This window comes from Amia ocellicauda, chromosome 21, assembly GCF_036373705.1.
Source record: "Amia ocellicauda isolate fAmiCal2 chromosome 21, fAmiCal2.hap1, whole genome shotgun sequence".
NCBI classification, from domain to species: Eukaryota; Metazoa; Chordata; class Actinopteri; order Amiiformes; family Amiidae; genus Amia; species Amia ocellicauda.
The window spans coordinates 15,140,460-15,164,543 of NC_089870.1; the positions used below are offsets into that span (position 1 = coordinate 15,140,460).

Genomic DNA, 24,084 nt, shown 5'->3' on the forward strand with positions numbered 1-24,084 from the left:
ACTACCTCAGGGTTTGTAAGCTATGATGTTTGACCTGAATTCAGTAGCGAGAGGAGCTGAGTGTGTTGGATTGTGCCTGCTGTGTGCTGTGCATAGACAAGCCTTGATTCTATTTTTGTTCTCCTTCTTTGACCGCCCACCCCCCCACCCCAAATATCACTCCCTGCCCCATACTATTGACAGGAACCTTTGAGTCAGACGGATCTGACACCGCTGGTGTTCGGTCAGTGATTACGATACTATTAATACAGTTTGTCACTCTACTTCCTGTGACTGCGCTGCCTTGGCTGGGGATGTGCCGGGAGAGGGGTGGGTAGAGGAGGGGGTTCAGTGCTGGGGGGGTGGTGTTACTATACAGTTCAGGCTGATACATTTTATAATTTAGTGGAACTTTTTAGTTGTCAGAACTTTGAGGAACGGATATATTTAAAAATAAATTTGATATTTACACAATGACCTTATAAAACTTTAGTTTGAGTAGCACTGATCATCTGAAAAACTGAGTGGGAGCATCTCTGTATAGATAAAGAAAGAAAATGCCTTATTGCATCCATATTAGACTACTCCCTATGTTCCTGATCTGCCATGTGTTCCTAATCCACTTCCTTATAGTGCCTTGTGACTTTAAGACTGGGCTTCAGTTAATGATTTATTCATGGTGTCAAGGTGAAGAAACATACCAGTCCATCATTCAAAGCAACTGCTTCTTATCTGTTGATAACAGGGCTGGAAATGAAGGTCGCCTGGTCGCCCCCGACAAGTATTTTGAAAGCAGGGCGAGTGACATATGAATTACTAGCCCACGTGGCGAACAGTATTTAGTCAATAAAAGCAACAATGTATCGCAATGCCGTGAGTTTTGCTAGACTTTTGTGTCTTTCTTATTTTGTTTAATCTGATTAATAACTTCAACTTAGTTTCAACTAATTTGAATGACATGAGTACACCTTCAGTTTTGCATACCAGTCCTTGTGCTGTATCGAATGGCAAAATCAATGGGCCAGCTTAAACAAAACGTGGACATGCTTGCGTTTCTTACACACACAAAAAACCTAAACACAAATGATTTCCCCTTGTTTGGAAGTGTAGCTTTCAAATGGAGAGTGTAAATTATGGAGACCAAACCCCCTTTTTATTGTGGATTTGGTATTTTGCAATTCATTATTTGTTAGTTCACTTAATTGTGCACTTTGCCTTCTCAATTGATTTATTGGAATAGTTATTTATTTTGCAACCTACTAAAAGATAGGAATGTTGACTTGCACACTATTTATTGAAAAAATGTATGATTTGTTTTCATGGAATATGGTGCAAAATCATATTACAAGGAACTCAATTTGTTGTATTACTGATCTGCTTAAGATCTTCATGCAAATTTTGGTTTCGCCCACCACGTGACTCAACTCAATTGTGATCCAAAAAAGGGACCAGGAATTTCCTTGCATCTTGGCAAAAACAAAGGGAGTATTAGCTATGATATGATGGGAAAGTTATGTGGTGCTCTGCGTTTAGAGCACACAGTTGTATATCAAAACTGAACCTGTTTTGAATTGCTACAGACTTTTAAACTGAAGGATTTTTAATAAACCTTTCTTAAAAAAAAAAAAAAATGCACTAGTGTAAATGTATACTTCACCTAGCTTCTGTCACAATGTGGTGAAAATCATGTGCGCTAGTAAAAATTACAGCCTCCTAGCCAGCTTGTTAGTGCCAAAAATCCTTAAGTTCCAGCCCTGGGTGGAAGCAAAAGCAGGGTAATTTTAAAGAAATGAAAATATATTTCTCACAGAAATAAAGATTTCAGGACACAGTCTGTGAACAGGTGTCCACTGCCACCAGTGCATTCCTCTGACTGGTGCTCTCGGCCTCCTGGACTCGTAAGCCCATTAAAAAAAAACTCTCTAAAATGATTCAAAATTCTCACCTGAGAAGTCATTTCTATTGTAAATTATTCTTGGGGTAAAGATCTTGACTTCCATTTTAATAGCGTGAAGGGTCTTTTTCAGGACAGTTTTGAAAACCTGTCTCTCTCTTTAAGCTTGTCCACGCAATGAAGATATTGCCAAACATTTGCTCAGGCTGCCATGGCGATACCAACATAAAGATTCTAAATCCTGTGACATCACATTAGTGCAGTGTGACATCATGGGGTTGCCTCCAGAATGAGTGGACATTGTTGAAATGCGCTGCAGATTCTAAATCCGAACTTCTGAAAAGGAAAAACAGGCCTGTGTGATGAATCGGAGGTGGTCAGCTCCACTTCCCAAGGGCTACAGACACCTCCTGACCTTCCTCCCTGCTGAGCTCTAGCTGCAGCATTATTACACTTGAAACAGTAGCAGGGGTGGCTCTAGAAAAATGTCACTGGTGTGGATATAAAATAGAATAGTGAGGCTGAGGTGGGAGCCAAACCTATGGAAATTGAGCATACAGATATATGGAAAATGTACTAAGTGATTCCATTAAACAACTTAATACATATCTTCATTGTACTCTCAAATAAATACAATACTTTTGATTAGCCTGTAACTTGGGCCATTTACAAATAAAGCTGTTTGATCAATTGATTAAGCCAGGTATGGGAGGGGGGGTTGGTTTGCTTGGTTTATACCTTCAGTCTCCATAGTAGAAGAAGGTGATTGGAAGACAAATTAGAGGGAGAAGTAAGATGGAGAACTAGGGAGGAGTATCTCGCACTAGACTGCTCAGGTTTTTATTTTGTTTTCGTGCTGTAATCTTCTGTTTACTATAGTTGCTGGTCAGTTCAATTGTGTAAGCTACGTATACTGCTGCTGAACAAAGCCTGTTTAATGAATCAAGTTCCTGATGAAAAGTAAACTCACTCGCCTGTCCCGAGTCATTCCTCTGCGCCACAGATGCCCTGAAAAGATGCCCTATGGCCTTACACTAGGCCCCATGAAACAAAACCCATATAATAGATAAAACTATGGAATCTTTATTTTCATGGCTTTTACTAGATAGCATTATCTATGTTGTGGTTTTGTATCTGTAGCTTTAGGAATCTTTGCCACAGCTTTTCTTGGATTTGTGTTCTACTGTTCATGTCTGTACACTTCCTAAATCCACACCTTGCCAGATTCCTCAGTCATCGACCGGCAACAAAACAAACCTAGTTTCACAAACTTTTGCTTTGTTTCTTTCTCATTTTTTCTTTTAAGTGGAACATGAGCAATTTCCTAAGGGCTTTATAGTATAGTTCAGGAAAGCGCGGGTTACACAATCATGCTTCAAGTTTCCTGTGTTGGGTGAGAGAGGAAGAAAGCCTAAAAGGAGTGTGGCTCCTGAAGTTGATTGTGTCACAGGCATGCCAGAACTGTTCTCCTGCTCTCGCCCTGCTGCAGCACCATAAAAGGATCAGTTATGGGCAGTCAGGAAAAAGTTGAATATCTTTTTAAATGCCTTAAACACACAGCCGTTCTGTATCTGTTAAAAGTAAGCTACATAAGACCGTTTACAAATGAGAGGAGGCCATTCGACCCATCGTGCTCGTTTGGTGTTCATTAATAACTAAGTGATCCAAGGATCCTATCCAGTCTGTGTGAAGAAGTGTCTCCTGTTTTCTGTCTTGAATGTCTTGAAGCCCAATTTCCATTTGTGTCCCCGGGTGCCTGTGTCCCTGCTGATCTGGAAAAGCTCCTCTGGTTTTATGTGGTTGACGCTTTTCATGATTCTGAAGACTTGAATCAAGTCCCCACATAGTCTCCTCTGTTCCAGGGTGAAAAGGTTCAGTTCCTCAGTCTCTCAGTAGGACATTCCCTTCAGACCTGGAATAAGTCTGGTTGCTCTCCTCTGAACTGCCTCTAGAGCAGCGATATCTTTCTTGAAGTGTGGAGCCCAGAACCGTCCACAGTATCCAGATCTGAACATTACTGAACATCAGTCTGAACATCACTGCCCTTGTTCTCAATTCTACACTTTTGACAATATACCCTAGCATTCTGTTTGTGTAGCAAGCCCTGTAGTTAAAGATTACTTTCTCGATAACTTTCATGCTGGGTGAAAACCTGGGATTGATCACCGAATGCGTCCCACTACTTTGTAATACTCTCTCTTCTCTGAAGGCCTTGTTTCAGGTGTGGTCCTTTAGGTATTGAGGGTATGTGCTGTGTGTTTGTGGAGAGATCTTATCTGTTTTGGCTGATAGGGGCATGATGGGATATGCAAACAGTGTGCCTGCATAGCCAGGCATATGGCCGATGTTACCTTTTCTTTCCCCTTCGCTCTCCCTCCTCTACCTCGATAGTTTTTACTTGCAAATGAACGACCTCCCTCATTAGGGCTGTGTCTCCAGTAGACTGATCAAGGTAAGGCCTTGGTTACAGCTGGAAATTGAAACATTAGGGATTTTTTTTTCTTTCTTGTATTCAGTGAACGTTTATAATCCTGCTCACAGTAATGGGGTACAGACTGAGCAAACAAGTGTTCGGTGTGTGATGATGCAGTTACTACTGTGCCCAGATGAATTGCTCTGACTATGCAATCACACACACACTAGCAAACGCTACAAGCCTTCACCTGCCTTCTGCATTATCATTTTAATTGCTTTTATTATAATTTTTCATTGATTCTCCTAAAGGTCAGTTCATTGTAACTGTGGTTTGCATGAACACAGGGTAATTTCACAGGGAAATAAATTCTTAATCCCTCATTGTAAAATCTGTTTGGTTGTATTTATTCAAGTCCTGTAGTTAATGTAAGAAAAGGAAAGAAGGAAAAGTTGCCTTTGTTTCCTTTAGTGGTTAGCTTAGATCTCTTCAGTGTGAGGGTTTGTAGATGAGCTGTAAAATGTTATTGTTCAGGTACCCACTGCACAGTTCTACAGAGTGGGCTGTGAGTGAATCTGTGCATGTGCAGAGAGTGTAGGTGTGTTTGAGTGTCGTGTCGTTGTTCTGATTCCAGAGCTAGGCGGGAGGCCTCTATACACTCCATCACTGTCCTGCACATGCGACACCATCTCCTCATTCCTCTGGAGCTGCGTGTTGCCAGGCGTGTGGTGTCCGTGTCCCGTGTCAGTGGTCTGAGCAAAATCCTGAAGCACACTGCCCTCTATTTAGAGGCAGTGGTGCCCTCTGAGTCTGTCTGTAGCAGATCGGCATTCCCTTGGGTGCCTGTGGGTGTTCATGTTAAGCTGAATGCAGGTGCCGTGCTCTGTGGCAACCCTTATCCATATCTTGGGTTGTGCTAACAATCGGCTTTTGGAAATCCCTCCAGTCCGGGCCACACTTGCCAGATTCCGGGGAATCATCGGCCCGAGAACCCTTTGTCCGCTCTCTGGTTTCTGTGCTGGGTCAGTGGCTGCTCGGCCCATCACACGCTTCAGCCTCATACCATCCAGTTGGTCAGGGCACAGACGGGCATTATGAGGGACTAGGAAAGGGATTATGACCTCAGACCCTGTGCTTGGTGGAGATGGTCAGATCGCCTTGCTGCTCTCGATCTCATCTCTCTCCCCCTCAGTCTACCTGTGAGCCGCCTGCTATGAGATGAAAGAATGAGTCGTGTCGATGGCATGCTTTTGAGTCGCAGTGTATGCGAAGAATGTTTTGTCTATCTTTGGAATGTGCGCTCACAGGCATGACTGCGGTTTAAATCAGGAGGGTGTCTGAACCACACTCTACTGCAGAATGGGTCAGATTAGTTTAGACTAATGTTTAAATGTTTTCCATTCTCACGAGACACTTCGGTACTCAGTTTACTGCACAGAACAAATATAAAATACAAATGGAGAAATTGGTATTAGTTTGGAGAAGTGAGTAATTTTCGAAGGGTGATGTAATCAAATTTCTGTGTATTTGATGATTAGGAGGCAGGGGGGAAATAAGCATTGAGTGCCGGGGCTGTTTTTTCCATGCAGTGTGTCAGACCTGAAGTAATGGGGGTTTAAACAGACGAGATGAAATAAGACTTCAAACCCCATCCCATATTCAGAGGCGCCGCAGCGGAAAACTATTCTGGAATGTATTATCACTGTAATCTGCTTAATCCCAGTCGCGTAAGACAGGCCAGAGCCGGGCAGGACTGATCCACAGACCAGCCGACCAGACACTGAGATACTGCCACTGTTATAGCGGCTACCGAAATATCGCCACTGCAGCTGAGGCTAATTCCCCACAGTGCTCTTCCTGCAGATTTGCCTAGCATTTCGACAGGTCAAGCGTGCTGCACTAGGAACACTGGCTGAGACATTAGAAATAGGAATAAGGAGTAGCAGACGCCCTTTTTGAGACTCCTTTGTCATTTTGATTTCTAGGAAGACTAGTGTTCAGTCAGGCAGTGTGTCGAACCCATGGTGCAGAGTCATCTGCCAGCCCTTATGGTAGTTGCTTATTGTGATGGCGCTCTCAGTGGTTTGTGTCAGATGTTTCAGGGTGTGAAGAGGTCTTTGACTTTTATGTGTGAAGAGGACACAGTTCCTTTCCCTCTACAAACATGGAGAGAGAGAGGAGGTTGTGCATTGTGGGTAGAGGGACAGTGGGGGGGGCTGAGAGGAATGCGAGGAATAATGTTTGCCCTGGGGGCTGCGCAGACCCTTTATCATACTGGCTGCATGGATGTCGGCCATTGTGAATGAGTAGTCTGGGGCCGGTGCAGTGTTTTGCAACGGCGTGTCCTTTCAGGAATGGAAGGTATTTAGCTGCAGGGCAGTTGGCAAACTGAGATTACTGTGTTCAGCAGATAGTCTAATTGGATCAGAGCACTGAAGCGCAGAGCGAGAGATACAGGGGGTAGGCAGTAGTCCTGATGTGTCCCTATTCAAATCCACAGGGCTCTCTGCACCCGTCTCTGCTCGTCTCCGACACAGTCCCCTTCTCATCGTGGGCCAATCTTTGTCAGGCAGTTAGCTGACTCGTCAAAAGGTACATGGATCTATTTATAAGTCTATACCTCCTGGAAAGCAGAAGGCATGTGGCAAGAATGTCAGATTATGCCCTTTTATGCACCCTGACTACTCCCCAGGCACTGTGGCATTTATTTTTCAGGTGGAGAAAAGTGAGCCCACATTGCAAGTATAAGACCCTATATTTTAATCCTGGTTTTACCATGTAAATGTAATTTAAAAATAGGGAAATCAGATGTAAATTGAATGGTATAATAGTGTTAGTGATGTATTTTACTTAATGAAGTAATTTGTAGTCAGTCAGTTACCAGAGAGATTGTGTGCGTGTATGTGAGAGAGCCTATATTCGACCGCTGGATGCAGGCCTGTCCAAGATGTGTCCCGCTTGCTTCGATCTACAGCCTCCCATTTCCATGTTATACCTGCAAAGATTAAATAATCTTTAATATGATCTTATATATACATTCACAGATATCCAGATGACTGTTGGTTCTGGGAAAAGTCAGCCTTTCAGTGTTCCTTGTTCTTGGTGCCATTATTCACGCTGATCAGACCGTTCAGGGAGTCCATTTTTGACCAGTTAATTTCAATGACTGGGGATTGAAACCTAGGCTCCAGTTTGTGGGTCTCCTCCCTTCCCTGTATTCACAGCTAGCAGCAGTAATAGAGACCGATGTAGCTGCGTTTCTAACATGATCAGGATTGTGGCAGTGTCATACCCAGAGCAATTTCATTAGCCAAGTCCAGTTACAGCCTAAAGGGCACTTGAGTCCTAAGCTCAGTGCTGGGCCCAGAGATGTTGGATACTCCGTCTCTTGTGGATAAAATGAAACAAATCTTCTAATCTCCAGAGCTATAATGAGCAGCTTTTCTGAATGAATAATCATCATTTAGCAGAAACTGTTCTCCAAAGCAACTCACAGAAACTGGGGTATGAAGTAAGCAGGCACAATTGCTGCTGCAGTCACAGCAGGATGGGGACCTCTTCTCGTTTGCAGGACAAGAGTATAAGGAGGTTAAGAAACTTAACTGGGCGTAATGAAAGGCGATTGCAGAGCCCGGGCTTGAGTTGTGCATTTACGAAGGGTGGTGTAGAAGGACTCAGACCTGCCGGAGTATAAGATTTAGAGTCAGGGCAGGTGAGAGACGGCTGAGGGTTCTTGTAATGATTCCTAATGCTCAGACAGGTGGCTGGAGCCTGTGGCTGTTTCAGTCACTCTGAGCTCTGATCCCTGCTCCAGGGCTATGGGCAATGTCTTCTAACTGCAGCTGCGGTAGCCTTGTGTTTTCCTGCTCAGAATTTCTCTGCCATTTTAATTTTTTGAGGGGGCAATCAAAAGAGCAAGCACACGGCTGACACGGACTGCTACCTGAAAGTATTTTGATGGTGTTTATGGTCATACTGGGAATCCAGAGGAAGGATTCTTGGAAAGGCCAACGGTACAGTGGTGTTTCGAGCTAGTTTTGGGATAGATTCACAGCAGTGAGATGTGATGCCTGGGTTTCTCCTGTATTTCTGTAGAAGTCAGTCACTGTTTGATCTAATTACTTTTGAGGCTTGTACTTGTTTTGAGTGCTGTGGTTTAAAGCAGGATAGGTTTCTCTTTCTCACACTCTCTCTCTCTCCCCATTCTGTATTCTGCAGCATGGCCATGGAGCTGTATGACTCGCAGTACCTGCTCATCCTCGCCCCCTCGCTGGTCATCGCCCTCATGTTCCTGTTCTTCTGGCTCTTCATGAAGGAGACCTCCTATGACGAAGTGCTGGCGCGACAGAAGCGGGACCACAAGCCCCCGCCTGTGCGCCCGGACATCCGCAAGAAGAACGACAAGAAGAAGAGCAAGAAGAAGGAGGGAGGCAGCGGGGGGGGAGGCGGCGGCGGAGGCAGCGGCGGCGGGGGTGGCGGGGAGTCTGACTCGGAGCAGCGGGAGTTCGAACTCGCCGACGCGGTGAGCCCTTCCCACGAGGATGAGGAGCCCCTGCCGCCCCTCTCCGGCGAGCTGCCCTCTGGCCTGCGCGAGAGGAAGAAGCGGGACCGGAAACAGCAGGCGACAGCACCTCGGAGTGCGGGGGGTGACGAAGGCAGTGCCCCCCGTGAGCTCAACGGGTCAAAACCCTCCACCCGCAAGAACGAGCCGTCCCTCCCCGTCACCAAGCAGCCCAGCCCTCCCCCTGCAGACACCATGGGAAAGAAGAAAGCTTCACAGAAGAAACAGAAAAATGAGGCCGGTGAGTTGCAGAGGGAGAAAGGGTTCTGGGGTTAATGTAGCCTAGAAAGACGTGATTGGTGTCTACGACAAAGCATAGTCATAAATATGATTAATCTAAATATGTTTCCGACTACAATGTAGAAAAGTTTTTCTTAAATGGAGTTGGGAAACAGCTGTTCATTATGGCCTCTGGAAAGTCAGGGCACACAGAGGGCAGTCCTCTAGTATGGGTCCCTAACTAGACCGTTATTTGACACTCATGTATACAAAGATTTGGCAACAACTCTATAGGAGAACTTGCAAGCAAAGCAAGATTGAAGTAAAACCGTAATGTCTCACTTCTGCTTTTATAAAAAATTGAAATGCCATCATAAGTACATATGGTGAAAGTCAAGGCTGATATCATATTCGTTTTAGATTTGTCTGAAGCTGTGTTTTTGTTTTGTTTACTGAAACAAGAATGCAAGAGTATACAGGTTATCTTGTCCGTTGACTAAATGAAGTACATCTGAGAACGTCAAAGCGACTTCAATAAGCACGAGATTAAGTGACTTTTTTTTAGTTCTACAATTTTCACACAAGAAGCTTTACTCTGTGATTGTCAAGGGTAGATGGCAGCCTTGCATCAGAGATCCATCGAACAGAGAGAATGGATGAAATCAATATATCGGAGGCCATATTACACTACACGGTGTCAGGGATGGCTTGTTGAAGGCTGTTTCTGTGGTGACTGAGCTCCTTTCCTGTTGCAGATGACTTCCACTTGGAGAGCAAGCCCGACCCGGCCCCAGTGCCCGGCAGGAAGGAGGCGGCACCGCCATCTCTGGAAACCAAGCTGCAGGATGGGGCCCCGGTGAAGAAGAAGAACGCTCCCAAGAAACAGAAAGCTGAGCCAGGTATGGGCAGAAAACGTTCAGGGATGCTTCCTCTCTCCAAGTGTGGGTCCTTGCGGCAGAGTTGTTGTAGTTGACAGTTGCGCTTTGGTTGGTGATTTGATGTCATGAGAGCATACATGTGTTTCAGTGGCCCTGATCGAAGAGGCTCTGATCCAGGCCACGGTGTACATCCCGCTCATGGACAATGACCCTGTTGCCCCCGCTGCCCCACCAAAAGGCCCAAGCGAGGACACGCCTGCGAAGACTAACGCCAAGAAGATGAAGAACGAGACGGACAAAGGTAGGGAGGAGGGAGACCTGTTCATGCCATTTCCTGCGTCAAGTATATTTTCTAAGGCCGCAGCACTGTTTAAGCAACCTTAGCATTATGCAGGTTATTCAGAGGTCCAGAATACAAAAAGGTGATTAAAAATGGTCCCCTCTGTGTCTGTTTCTTTGTAGAAAACACAGAGATGAAGCTGAAGGAGCTGCTGTGTGGGCTGCGAGGCCTGGCCCTGTCCGCGGAGGAGGCAGTGAGTGTGGCTGTTGTGCTGAGGGACAAGTGCCCCGCTGCCCTGGATGCCTGGCACAAGGTGAGAGGACAAGGAGGGTATTGATGGGGGCGTTCTCTCTCTCTCGTTGGTGGGTCGTTTTCTTCAGTTGGATGTTTTCCATCTCTCCTCTTCTCCATAAAAAAACGTGTACGGTCTCTTTCGGGTTGTCTCTCTCCATATGTTCTCTTTTTTTAGTGCATTACATGCTTAGTCTGTATGTTTACTCTCTTTCAGTCGGTGGTGAAGTCTGAGCCGTCGGCCCAGCAGCTCCTTGAGAGAGAGCGGCTTCTGTCTACTCTGCAGGAAGAGGCCTCCATTGCCAAGGAGCAGGTCAAGCAACTCAGCCAGGTACCCTCCCCCTTCAGTATGCACCAGTTAAAAAATAAATTAAACTTCAGAACTGGTGTTGGCGTTGATAAGGCTAGACTCCTAACTCGAGCCTCTCTGTTGCCTTGAGTGCTTTCTCTTCTTTTAACGATTGGACCCGGAGGTTCTATATGAAGTGTTCAATATAGTGTTCAAAAGTGTTTTTAAAGGCATTGTAGATTTTTGTTATGCTGTACCCATGTGTCCTTGGTGGTGTTGCATTTGTTTTTGTGCTGCATCATGTGAGCTGTACCATGTTGCCACTTGGCCAAAGTTCCCTGGCTCCCTGAATGCTCTGGGGGAACTGATGTGTGTCAGCGATTTTTATTTTTTCCTGGTAGAGCTAATTAAAAATAAATAAAGAACTGTGCGGCCCCCGGAGCCTGGTTCCCCCCTGACCCTGGGCCGTGTTTTTCTGTGGTGGTGTTGCTCAATGGGGGCTGTCATTGTGCGCCAGGGCACCGAGAAGGCTGCTCAGTCCCAGCTTTGTGCTTTGCGTGCGAGCAGTTTCTGACTAGTGTCTTGAAAGTAGTTTATATTTAAATCCTTGAACTTAACATTTTACATTTAAATCCTGGATTTCCTGATTGATACTTGTTCAGACATGATATTGAATTCTGCATTACTTTGAACTTTGATACTACAGTGTAAAGATTCTGAATATTATTTTGCCATGAGGCTGATTTTAATTGTTATATTAATTGAAAATTCGGATGTTTTAAGGAAAAGCAATTGTGCTGCCCTGTCCAGGTGAAGTGAGCCCTGTCCTTAATATCTGCTCTCCCTCTGTGTCTGTTGGCAGGAGCTGATGGTGGAGAAGCAGAAGACCGCCCGTGTCGACTCTATGTTGCGTGAACAGCGGGGTGCCCTGGAGAAGGACCGAAGTGTCCTGCAGGCCAAAGCACAAGGAAGCATGCAGGAGACGCAGGCCATCCAGATAAAGGTATGGGAGCGGCACAGTATAGGGAGTAACCAAGGAGGAGGGTGGAGTTACGAATTGGTGGACCTATTTCTAAGATTTTCTGAATCTTCTAGCTTCCTAAGCAGTTGATGCACATTCTCGTCCTGTGTGTAAGCATGTGCAGAGCCGTGTTTTTTTTGCTTGTCGGCCTGGCGCCTCTCTCATGGTCTCTTGTGTTCAGTTCCAGCAGTTGAGGGATCAGCTCGAGGGACAGGTTGCGCGGCTGCAGCAGGAGAACAGCATCCTGAGGGACGCAGTCAGCACCGCCACCAACCAGATGGAGACCAAGTGAGTTTAACACGTGCTCCTGTGCTTCACAATGAGCAAGCCTACTTACCTTGCTTCTCGCCTTCCTTGGCTCATGTGAAGGCCTCGTGATTGTCTTGCATGAGTCCGGGCCTCTCCCTTACTGCTAGGACCATCTGCCCTTGCCCCCCCACCTTTGTCCCTTCTCCTCCAGTGCCCTGTGTGAGCAGTCTCTCATCTCCCACAGGCAATCATCGGAGCTAAACAAGCTCAGGTTGGACTATGGGCAGCTGATGAAGGAGCTGGGAGACAAGAACGCCAAGTTACAGCAGGAGGAGCTGCAGAGGAAGGGCCTGGAGGTCACCTATAACCAGAACGTCAGCCAGCTGGAGGTACTGTCAGAGGGGCTGGGGCTTGACTCCTAGAAATAGAAGCTAGATAAAGAGCGAGAGGTGATGTCACTGTAGTCTTAGCTAGACCTTTGTGTGCAGAACAGGTGCTTGACTGGGTTCGTTACGGCTGTCATTTGGAAGTTTACTCCAGGCAGGTCTTGGGAGAATAAATATCAATTTGCCACCTCACCCGCTTTGAAACATCTCTTCCCCTGTCCCACGTGGTGAGCACATCTCCAGTAAAAGCACTTTGAAGACTAGCTGGCACATGACCCTCTGTTCTGGCTTCAGACATCCAGCTACTTCTGGCTCGGAACTTCCATACCTTGTTCTCAGATTTGCCGTGATCTTGAAAGGGGCTTCACTCAAATGTTCGTATTGTCTCCTCTTGTGTGGCAGTCCCAGCTCAAGGAAGCCGAGCGGCGCTGGGAGGAGGTCGAGGGATACGTGCGCAGCGTCAACACGGAGCATGAGAACCTGAAGGCCTCCAAGAAAGGTGCGGAAATCTGGCCCAGCTAAACATGTGATGTCAAACGTTTTATCCTGGGTGCAGTCCCTAGTGCCAAGTGATGGCTGCAGCAGGCGTGCAGTGTCCGTGGCTATGGGCTGGGACTGACCCTATATCTTCCCTGTTTTGCAGATCTGCAGAACAAGCTGCTGGCCGTGGAGTCCGAGCTGAACAGCAAGAACAAGGAGATCCAAACTCTTCACAGCAGCCTGACTGACACCATGTTCTCCAAGGACCAGGTGGAGCAGAAGATGATGCAGCTGCTGGAGGCATCGCAGCACAGCCGGCCGGACGACTCACTGCAGGTACTGTAGTCTGGCTGAGCTCTGTGGACCGGAGACGGAGAAGATAATCCTAATGGCAACCGCTCTATAGGATCTAATGAGTGCCCCTCTCTTTCTGTCTCAGGACCTTCTGCAGGAGAACAAGAATCTGAATGTCCAGATAGAGTCGCTGCAGGCTCAGGTCGCCTCTCAGGTACACATCTGTCAGCATTTATTCTTTGAAAACTAACTTCCCTGTTCTAATCCAATCTGTCCCTGCCAACTTTTTATAAACATCTGCTTGAAAGATATTCTGATGTAGCCAGGCTGTGTGTGTGTTGCCCCTCACTGGTGGCCCTGTGCTAATTTCTCCCCTTTCATTCCTCCAGGCTACAGTTGCGTCACGGATGGATGAGCTGCAGAAAATGTGAGTGCACCTGCCTTTGGGGCACAATAACGTACAGGGTGGTGTGGCATGTTAATGTCTGGTGTCTGACGCAGGCTTGAACGGAGACATTAGAAGTTCCCTGTGTTGTGTGTTGGTAGGCTGGCAGAAAAAGAGGTCCAGAAGCTGGCCCTGGAGGACTCCCTGAAAATGGAGCGCAGCAGTGGGGCAAACCGAGAGACTGACATGCAGGTACAGAGGGGGCACTGGCCAAAGCTGATTATGGGACAGAGGTTCAGACTCCCCTGAGGGTTGGGATATGCTCTTCACCTGCAGAGAAACGTGTTACAGTTCACTTAAGCATAAGTGGGTCTGGTAGGAGGATATGAGGGTTAAAAGCCATGTTTATTTTTAATTTTTACTGTAAGCCCTGCAAGGAAGAGGATTTGAGGGTTCGTGTACACAGTAACGCCCTGTTGTGTGTTGAGGAGGTGTTATTGAAAACGTCACCCATGAAACATGTTATGATTGAGTATACATTCCAGGACAGATTTTAATTTGAAAGCTGTTCTCTTGCCTGAAACAGCCAGGAAGTCTCCAGCTGCTTAAGTAATTCGGTCCTTAGCCACTTGAACCCAGTGGCCTTTCTGTCCTGTCATGGTACACAGGAGTATTTCGGTAAACGCATCCAAAATCAGCCCATCTCGGCCACCATAACTTGTTTCAGATAATAGCCACTTCCTTTAGATTTTTTGAATGTCGGGAAATTTCTCTACAGCTTCTCCTGGGAGTGTGATTCTCTAGATCGTTATTTATGGCTGGCTTGGAACAATTCTACTTGGATCTCGCTCGATGTCACAGAACAAATTCTTGGCAAAGAACGGCCCGGCTGATTAGAACATTGCCTTGGTTTGGCTCGTCCATCCCCATGGCAAGACGCTTCTCCATTGTTGCCATAACAGCAGATCCGGTTCTCATTATTCTAAGGAAACCCATGGAATTTGCTGCTGCATAAGAACGAACTTAGTCTTAATATTTTTGAATCTTTGAAGTGTTATGGGCGGTAATCCCTAAGCAGCACCAATACCAACCGCATGCTCACCTTGATGAGATCTTACTTCCATCTTTGTACTCCAAGGAATAGCCTTTCTCTTCTGGGAATCCAGAGAACTTTTTTCTTTTCTCAAAGAATGCACAACGAAACTGAGTGGGGACATCTCCTACATGCTGTTTTATACTCCTCTGCTGAGGGGAAGTTATGTAACAATGGAGTCGCTCAAGAATCTTTCTGAAACTTCGTGTGCATGAGGCAAAATCGGCTGGGTGACGCAAAGCCAAGACCTTATACAACCTAAAGCATGTCTGTTCCCCCAAAAATGTATGACACCAAAACTAAACAAAACAAGATACTGTTGTCTCGATTTGTGGATTGGGTACACTAATGTAATGTGGCAAACCTGCTTACTGTTCCTGTTTATGTTGTGTACAGGCGATGCACAATGAGAATGTGGCACTGAAGACTGAAGTTCAGAAACTGCAGGCTCAGATGTCTGAACAGGTCAGAGGGCTGAAAACTACTGCTCAATTTCAGATTTTGTGACATTTTCTGAATGCACCTTCTGACCATGTACCGTTTTCTCACTCTCCACTCCCCCACCCACAGGCGGCCACACAGCATATGCTGGAGCAGTTGCAGAAGAGGTGAGTGACAGGGCAACAGTCCCCTGTTTGATTCTGTACAAATGTTACTTCCAAATGTCCTATTGAGGTTTAATATCAAAGACCTAGTTTTGAAGGCAGTATCAGTGACCGCAGTTTTAAACCATGCTGTCCAACAATTTCAACAAAAATATCGCTGTCCAAAACAGACATGTGCATGTTCAATTAATGAGACCTTAATTGGATCAAATCTTAATTATGGTTGCAGTCAGGTCATAATGAATGTAGACTATGTAGAACTTAGTTTGCCTTTGTCTGCAGCAGACCAAGTGGATAGGTATTGCAGTTGTCTGGTGGTCTCTATTCCAGCAGTGTTAAATGAATCCTCTGTGTGTCCCATCAGTGCTCAGGAGAAGGAGGAGAAGATAAAGACAGTGGAGATGCTGTTGGAGGCAGGGCTGATCGAGGTGGCCAATAAAGAGGATAAGCTGAAGGTATGGCAGGAAGGGGGGGGGGGGGAAGAGCCAGGGTGTGACTTCATCACAAAGAACTAGGATTGCACTGTATAAGCATTCGAACATGAGGCATGTGTCCACATAATTAGAATGTAGGCGGAGTGTTTTATTTCAAAAGTACTCAAAGAATAGATAATCTTAAATCTTCCTCAAAGACCCTATATACACTACCAGTTAAAAGTTTTAGAACACCCACATTTTTCCAGTTTTTTTATTGAAATTTAAGCAGTTCAATGCCAGTAAATAAACTGAAATAGTACAAAGGTAAGCAGTAAACTGCCAGAGGTTAAAAGTTTAGGTTACCAAAAATTGAAAAATAATGTACATTTCAGAGTTATAAAAAAAGGCCCTTTTCAGGGAATGGAAGCAATGGAAGTTAATTTAAGCCTTGAAAGTTGATGCTAACAATTGTGTCCCAACTTCTGTTGATTTACAAACCCTCTGTCTGTATAAACAGTGTTGGAACAGACTGTTACTACACCCTCTTTAGTATTTGGACAGTATTGTACTGCAGGTTGAGTGTCAGTAAGAAAGCCATTGCTAAGATGACAAAATAAGAAAAAGAGGCTTGCCTGGGCCGTGAAGCACCACCAGTGGACTACTGAAGACTGGAAGAAGGTCTTATGGACCGATGAATGAAAATTTTGAAGTCTTTGGTTCGTCACGCAGGGTTTTTGTACACCGCCGAGTAGGCGAAAAGGATGGTTAATCAGTGTATGACACCAACTGTCAAACATGGAGGAGTAAGTGTGATGGTCTGGGGCTCTTTAGCTGGATACAATCGGCAACTTACACAGTGAGTGGCACCCTGAACCAAAACCGCAACCACAGCATTTTGCAACACCATGCAATACCCTCTGGTATATGCCTAGTTTGTCAGGGGTTCATCCTAAAGCAAGATAATGACCCAAAACATACCTCCAGGCTATGTCAGGATTACCTTAGAAGAAAAGAACAAGATGATGGGCTTCAAATCATGGAATGGCCAGCACAATCTCCAGACTTAAACCCCATCGACCTGGTTTGGGATGAGCTGGACAGAAGGTTGAAAGCAAAGCAACCTACAAGTGCAACACATTTGTGGGAACTTCTGAACCAGTGTTGTGAAGAACTTATTTGATTTCCATTGTAGAAAGAATGCCGCGAGAGTGTTCGGCCTGTTACATCTGCAAAAGGTGGCTACTTTGAGTCAAACATTTTGGTAATGAAATCATGGAATCGTTTTATCTCCAATACTTATTGTTCTATGCTTTAATTTCAGTGTACATTGAGACATTAAACTTGAAAAAATTGAGTTGTCTAAAACTTGATCGGTAGTGTATTAGTGAATCTGTATAAAGTTTTTGAGGAAGGCTGTATGTTGTGGAAGTGTGTTTCAGTTGTGAAGGTCTTGTCTGTAATCCCCATCTCTTTTGGCCCTGCAGATGTTGAGGAATGAGAATGAATCATTAAAAGGGGAAATGCAAGCTCTGCAACAGCAAAACACTGAGCAGGTATGGTCTCGACCCTAGTCCCAATCTTTACCCTTATCCTCGCTTTGTGAGGTTACCAGACCAACCTGTTCCTCTCTTCTCTTCCAGACCACCTCTGAGTTGAGGGTGGAAGATCTACAGAAAGTGTAAGTCTGCTTGATACCATCACACACACCCTGTTTCATTCGAGCTCGTGAATGTGTTTCTCCTTCACTGTAGAGCACTAAAACTGTAGCGTTTCTCCAGAGATCAAGTATAAGAATTGAGGTGTTTCTCCTCTTTTCCTCCAGGATTGAGGAGAGAGACGAGAGGATGAAGGCTTTGGTGGAGCAGCTGCAGAAGGAGATGGTGAACGTGTCTGAAAAGCAGAAGACCATAGAGGTACTGTCCCATACATCCTCTCCGACCACATCCTCCTTCCTGCCTCGGTCACATTCATCTGCTGATAGATCATACTGGATTAACACCACTAATGTAGTTACCAAGTAGATCATCAGAATCAAATTACTAGAGGCGTGGAAAAACTATCCTGATTCCTGAAGGACATTGAACAGGCTGCATTTGTAGAGGCACTGTACCCTTTCTGTGCCTCTGGCCTCTCCTGCCTCCTTCCTCTGCTGTGAGAGTGTGTTCTCACTCATGCATGTTAGGATTTTTATTGACATATTTTAGCTCGAGTTAGGAGTGATGTTGACTGTTCCTGTGTTGAGTTTGCATACCTGTGCTTTTGCTTCTTGTCTATCATCTCCTTTCTCTCTCTCTCTGAGTTGTCCTTTCCGTGACCCTTCTCTGTGTGTGGGGCTTTTCCATGCTGTCAACGTGTCTGTCATGATTACATCATCCTTTCTCCCCTCACTTCCCTTCTCTGAAGTGGTCTCCATAGTGTGTTGTGGTCCATGTGCATGCCCTGCGCTTTCCTCTCTTCCTCTGTGTACGCCCTGAATCGCCGGTCTTCGGCCCACTCATGTGACCCCCATTGCCGTGTTTTGTGTCTGCAGACCCTTGTGCAGCAGGTTGAGGCCCTGAAGGCAGAGAGGGAGCTGGTCATTTGTCGTGAAGCTGAACAGGTACCAACCCCAGTCTCTGAAAACTTTAGTATGATGATTGGAACCTTGTATGGTCTGGTGCTCAGTGTGACCTTGCTGTATCCATAGGCCTCCATCAAGACACAGCTACAGGAGTTGCAGAAACTGTGAGTTCACCTTTTCCTTCTTCTCCTAGACTAGATAGTGTGGGCTGCAAGATATCATAGTAAAGCACAGCTTATCATGTCCGCAGGCACAACGTCTCGGTGTAGCACGGGATAACAATTACATCCCAGTGTAGCATGGAATCTGTCTCATTACTTCTGTTGATTCAAGTCAAGAGTTCTTTCTATTGTATAGATGAACAAATCCCTCCCCCCCAGTTTCATATTGTACTGCAAGCTTATAAGGATTAACTTAAGTGCAGCTGTTCAGTAAGACCTCGACTACCCTCACTTCGGGAGGGGTGTCTGAGAGGGCAGTGACGTGTTTGTGATGGAGAGGAGAAGAAAATGGAGTGTGTGTGTGCAAATCTGCCGTGTTGCACATGAGAGGAGATGGTGACCTGCAGGGTGCTGTTTGGCAGGCTGTCGGTGAAAGAGGAGGAGATGCAGACACTCCAGAGGGCTGTGCAGGAGAGGGCCACGGAGGCGGCGGAGAGGGAGCTGCAGCTACAGGTGAGAGAAGGAGAGACGGGTGGGACGTTAGTGGGCACGGGAGAGGGCGGAAGGAGCAGGGGAGAAGTACTGATTGAACGAACATCCCGTAGCAGGAACCAATAGTGGGCTGACAAGGGTGGGGTGGTGCTGAAGACTGAGGGAGCATGTGGTGTTGAATAAATGTTGCCTTTTAAAATAGCCAGACTAGTAGGGGAGATTCATTTCATCATAGAAGGTGTAGAAGTAGAGGATTCAAGGGCTAGAGTTAAGAGGAAATAATTGAAATGGGCAGCTCAAGGGTGCCTTTTCCTACAGTCACACACTTCCTCTGTCTCCATGCAGGCCCTGCGCGAGGAGAGCTCAGTGCTCAGGGGTCAGATGGAGGAGCAGCAGGTACGTCTTTATTTTATTTTATATGTAATTTGAGCTGCCCCTTAAAACAAAGCCAAGTGAACCAGAGGCGTCCTGCAGCCAAATAGTTTAAAAATACCAGAGTGATCTGTTTAACTCACACCCTGTTTCTGTGGATGTGGGTGTGAGTAGGCATGCAGAGGGTTTAGTAGCAGTAGACTGCACTACTCTTTCTGACAAATCGCACTGATGTAGGAGGCATATTCCTGTGGTTTTAACATTGTGGCAGTGGTACAGGGTGGGTTTTCCCTTCAAATGTTTAATGCCAAGTTGGATTACACTTCAGAACACAGTACAGACAGCATAAGTTGCCTTTGCTGGTCGTTCTTCTTCTACACTGATCATATCTGACCCATGCCAAGAGAGAAACTGAGAATGTGTGCGTTTCTCCAGCAGGTCCAGACAAGTGCCCCCAGTCAGGAGCTCTTGACAGCGTGAGTATAAGATTTGATGGTTTAATTTGTGCACTAGGCCGCTGATGGATTACACTTGAGTTCGCTTTCTCTTCCTTTCTTGTGATTTGAAGCCTTGCTGTAGCACTCATTGATGCGAGAGTGCTGTTGGCTTGTTTTGTTCAGACTGCTTGTTGTCCTTCAGTTTATGGACTTCCTAGTTTGTGCTGTGGAGTAATTGTTTAAAATAAAAATAAACAAATAATTGCTGCTTGGCAACAAATGTTTGAACTTCTATCCTTGCTTTAGCTCTAAAGTTGAATGGTTTGTTCTGAGTTCCTCCGAGTTTGTGTCTTGCAACTGTTCTGCTCGTAGCTTCCTTGCTGCTCAGTGTCCAGTCTGACTCGTGTCTGTGCTGTTACACCTCCAGGCTGGCTGAGAAGGATAGGCATCTGGCGGAGGTTCAGAGTGAACTGGCAGAGCTGCGGGAGTCCCTGGAGCTGCACAGGAAGAAGAACAATGTATGTCAACATGGGTGCTTCCTGTGTCACATATTATATCTTCCCACACCCCAGAATAATCTGTTCTGTGGCAACTTTCCCATACTTAATAATTTAATAATTCCATGTCTCACTAATAAAACAATCCTCCAGTATGGAGTAGAGGTTAAATATATGGTAGTTTATCCATAAGGAAGACATGCCCTAAGGGCAAGATGTACCATGAGACACCTGCACGCAGTGGGGTAGGGTCAGCGTGGGACGAGACGGGGGCTTTGTGGAGGGATTATATTTCAGACATGGCCAGACCACCTCCCCAAGGCTGTCCTCCGAAGTCATCAGTTTTTCTCTCACTGCAGGTGTCTAATGCCCTTTTTCCCCTCATCATGTTGGAGTTTAAGGGGCTGGAATGTTTTTTTGCCTGCCATACAGTGACTCATAGAAGAAATCTGTAGTACCGATAAACCACATACTACTGTAGGGTTGTACCTGTGGTTCCTGAGGGTGATATGTAATGTACGCCAGCAACTTCCTTTACTAGCCTTCAGTCCAGGTGGTTTCCCTCATAGCCAGAGAGAGGCATACTTCAGGCATTTTCTGTCATCTGTTCCCACTGTAATATTCCACGTGGCTGACCGCTCAGATGGTACTGCCCAGAGAAAGCAGTTGGATAACCCCTGGAAACCCCTGATAGCAAATGAGATGTTTAGGTTCATGCTACAGTGCTTTGGGATAGCTCTAACCCACTGGAAGTGACAAAAAAAAGGTTCTAGTCTAACCAAACTGGTAGTTGAAGGACTTGGATTTTATTTTATTTCAAGGTGATCAGCTATAGATTTTGTAAGGTCTCTTAGCCAGACTTCTTGCTTTTGCATGCAGCATACCTGCAGGGTGTGTTCTCGGGGCGTGCTGGTTGTTGTACTTTTTCAGCATAGAGAAATGGAGCAGAACTTGACGGTAATTAATGCAGTGCAAGCTGTGACAGGAAAGACTTGAAATGGTTTTGCTCTGCGGAGGAAGAGCTGTGAAGCTGAAGACTTTGCCCTCTATCCAGCTGTTGTATTTTAAGTTTTTTTTTGTGCATCTGCAGCTTCATAGGTCTGTCAGGGTTTCAGTTGCTGGTCAGCAATTTTCTTTCCTGGTATCATGGCAATAGCACGTTGGTCTCCAGAATGGGCAGACAGACAAGCCCTTGCACAAGTGGGGTGTGGGGGTGGGGATGGGTGCTGAAAATAGTTTTTTAGTACTAAGATTCTCATGCATTGAGTTTAGCTAATTCATTCGTTTTTGCTTGTGGCTGAACTGAAATAGTATCTCTCTGAAACTGACCCAGGAGCTTCGTGAGAAAAACTGGAGCGCAATGGAGGCTCTGTCAGCCACGGAGTCCGTGCTGCAGGGGAAACTCGGCAAGATCACCAAGGTTCGAACCCCAACCCAGTCTGCTTCACACTAGATCAGATGATTCAGAATGTAAACAAACAAACATCTTACTAAATTGCTGCATACTCATTTCTGCTCAGACTCCTGCTGCTTGAGATTCTCTGTTCTGCGTCACCTCAGATTTTGCTCCACTTGCATTCTCTGTTCCTCCCACTCCCTCTGTAGACAGTCGGCGCATATGCACACAACAACTGCAGTCTGATTCTGATCCCAACTGTCCCCAAAACACATCCTGTGATCTCTTCTGGCGAATTACCCTGGGAGATGCTTGAAAGCCGAAGTTGAGTAACCTTTAACTCGGGGAATGTCCACACTGGAGGTTTTTATTAATCTCCTGCAGTGTGTAAACCTCTTGATCTTGCCCTGCTCGCCAGAAACCCACTGCCAGTTCACAGGCCTGTTGGCATCGAGTGGGAAGCATCCCTATCTGATCAAATATGTACAGAACCCACTCCCAGTGGTTTAAATCTAAAAAGAAAGAGGATCTGCCATGTGAATGAGTATGCAGACACTGACCACTGATTTCAGTCATTAGTCGGATCGCATAATCTAATCCACATTTACCCCCCCCCTCACTCCCTATCCCTCTGCCTCCTCCCTCCCCCGTCAGCATGCCTCTCATCTGCATTGTGCTCTGTGTGTGCAATTTCAGATGCACTAATCACTCCAAATGTTATTTTTTTAATTTATTTTTATAATTCCTGTGTATTTATGTGTATATACTTTGAAATGATTCTGCTTTGTACATGTTCTTAAACCAGTACCATCTTTTTTTCTTTTTTGTTTTTGGCAGCAAACTGTTTTTCCTGCAGTACCTGTGATCAGTGTCTGTAATATTGCTCATTTCCACAGATTACAAAACATATGCTTGTTTTGGATACCCTTGGAAATGGGGCTTTTAGTTTCTTTTCCCACCCTAGATAAATATATGGTGTGGGAACCTCTCCTGCAAGCTCCCCAGTCTTTTGCTTCCCACTGGCGTTGACCCAGCCCTCAAGGGACTCGATGTACTGATATCTAAACCTATTTAATTTTTTTTTTTTTTTTTTTTTTTTTTTACCAAGTCAGAACTGAAGTCTTGCACAAGTTTTGTTGCCTTTTTTGTCTAGTTTTTACTTAGTTTTTTACATGTATTGCAGTGGAAACTTAACTTTTCTGCTGGAAGAGGCTTGGATCGACAAGATCTTTTTTTTTCCTTGTCTGATCTGTATATGTATTATGTACCCCCTGCCCCCTTTCACCCATCAGTCCCCTGCTATCCCCCACACATCTGACTGGAGGCCTATTCTGGGTGGTCTCAGAGTCTGGAACAAAGAAAACAAAAAAAAACACCCATTCTTTTGGAGTACACAAACAGCAGGGCTAGGAGCAGGGTGCTGTGTTAGTCGGGGTGTCATGTGACTGCCATCGCTCTCATCTCTGGGGTCTGCAGCTGGCTGGCTTCTGCTTTCTCTCCACTTCCTGGGTGTTGAGCTGGCAGATGTCCAATCAGCCCTGCATCGAGGAAGTGGTGCTTCGGTCAAGTTTTCTAGCAAAAATATGCATCAATTCTCTGTGTGGCTCGGACTGTACCCATTGCAGAGGCTTAGGGAAAGATGCATGTATGTATATAGTGTGGAAAGCACATTTGGGAGCAGTACGTCTTTTAGGTTTCTAAGAAGAGGATCCTGTTCCCTGCTGTTCTGGGGTCTCCTCTGTTGCTGTCTTGGTTATGAGTTTCTTTTCCTGGTGCCCGTATTGCTGAGAGGGGCATAGAGAAAGGGGCCCTGGACTCTGAGGTTAAAGCAATTCCACAGTTCAACTGGAATTGAATTGGAATTGACCCCAATTCTGTTACTTTTGTGTAGATTCAAATAAGAAAGCTATAGCACCATGACCATCAGCTATTCCCTTACCCAGAATGCCTTAAATAAAGTAACATTGATGGTAGAGGAGTGGTAGCAGGGCCTGAGGAGATGGCCTGTGGAAAGGGGGTTGGGGTCTTGATGAGTGGCTCCTTTGTGACCTCTGATGTTTAGGGAAAGGGGATTATTAAAATTCTAACCACTGTGACCTCAGGACTGCACTGTCGTCCTGCTCAAAACCGAATGTGATCCGCTGATGTCTGTGGCTTTGTGCCATTTGAGTGCTCGGTTTGGGAGCATGATGATTGTACCGGAGATGTCTGTGCTGTCTTGCTAGAAGAACTCCTGCAATAAAAAATGCAGTAAAGATGGGAAGTGAGCTCTGAAGTATATGGAATGGGTTATGAGGGTGTTTTTAGAGGGAGGAGTATTTGTTGTACCTAAGGGGCTTGCTGTGTGAAGGAAATGAATAGTGTTCCTTTTTTCTGACTCATTTTTTTTTTTAGTTCCTGTTTAGTTATTTATTTATTTTTTTTGTGTGTGTGCAT

General features: G+C 45.6%; 1 protein-coding gene across 5 annotated transcripts in view; it reads left to right on the forward strand.

The window, feature by feature from the left end:
• The window catches only part of ktn1 (kinectin 1), a 31,164-nt gene that overhangs the window by 2,231 nt on the left and 4,849 nt on the right, over positions 1–24,084 (forward strand). For 2 of the 5 annotated variants that reach the window (XM_066694568.1, XM_066694570.1), the window contains exons 2-27: positions 8,505–9,088; positions 9,822–9,965; positions 10,093–10,245; positions 10,407–10,537; positions 10,733–10,846; positions 11,667–11,807; positions 12,007–12,113; positions 12,319–12,463; positions 12,863–12,959; positions 13,104–13,276; positions 13,380–13,448; positions 13,624–13,661; positions 13,781–13,871; positions 15,109–15,177; positions 15,283–15,320; positions 15,682–15,772; positions 17,218–17,286; positions 17,374–17,411; positions 17,556–17,646; positions 18,264–18,332; positions 18,420–18,457; positions 18,877–18,967; positions 19,292–19,342; positions 19,754–19,794; positions 20,183–20,273; positions 21,586–21,672. In XM_066694568.1, coding sequence (XP_066550665.1) covers positions 8,506–9,088; positions 9,822–9,965; positions 10,093–10,245; positions 10,407–10,537; positions 10,733–10,846; positions 11,667–11,807; positions 12,007–12,113; positions 12,319–12,463; positions 12,863–12,959; positions 13,104–13,276; positions 13,380–13,448; positions 13,624–13,661; positions 13,781–13,871; positions 15,109–15,177; positions 15,283–15,320; positions 15,682–15,772; positions 17,218–17,286; positions 17,374–17,411; positions 17,556–17,646; positions 18,264–18,332; positions 18,420–18,457; positions 18,877–18,967; positions 19,292–19,342; positions 19,754–19,794; positions 20,183–20,273; positions 21,586–21,672 — 2,850 coding nt within the window. In that variant the 5' untranslated portion in view covers position 8,505. Of the gene's footprint in view, positions 1–6,786; positions 6,879–8,504; positions 9,089–9,821; positions 9,966–10,092; positions 10,246–10,406; positions 10,538–10,732; positions 10,847–11,666; positions 11,808–12,006; positions 12,114–12,318; positions 12,464–12,862; positions 12,960–13,103; positions 13,277–13,379; positions 13,449–13,623; positions 13,662–13,780; positions 13,872–15,108; positions 15,178–15,282; positions 15,321–15,681; positions 15,773–17,217; positions 17,287–17,373; positions 17,412–17,555; positions 17,647–18,263; positions 18,333–18,419; positions 18,458–18,876; positions 18,968–19,291; positions 19,343–19,753; positions 19,795–20,182; positions 20,274–21,585; positions 21,673–24,084 lie in introns of all 5 variants that reach the window. The other 3 variants (XM_066694572.1, XM_066694569.1, XM_066694571.1) reach the window with 3 other exon arrangements.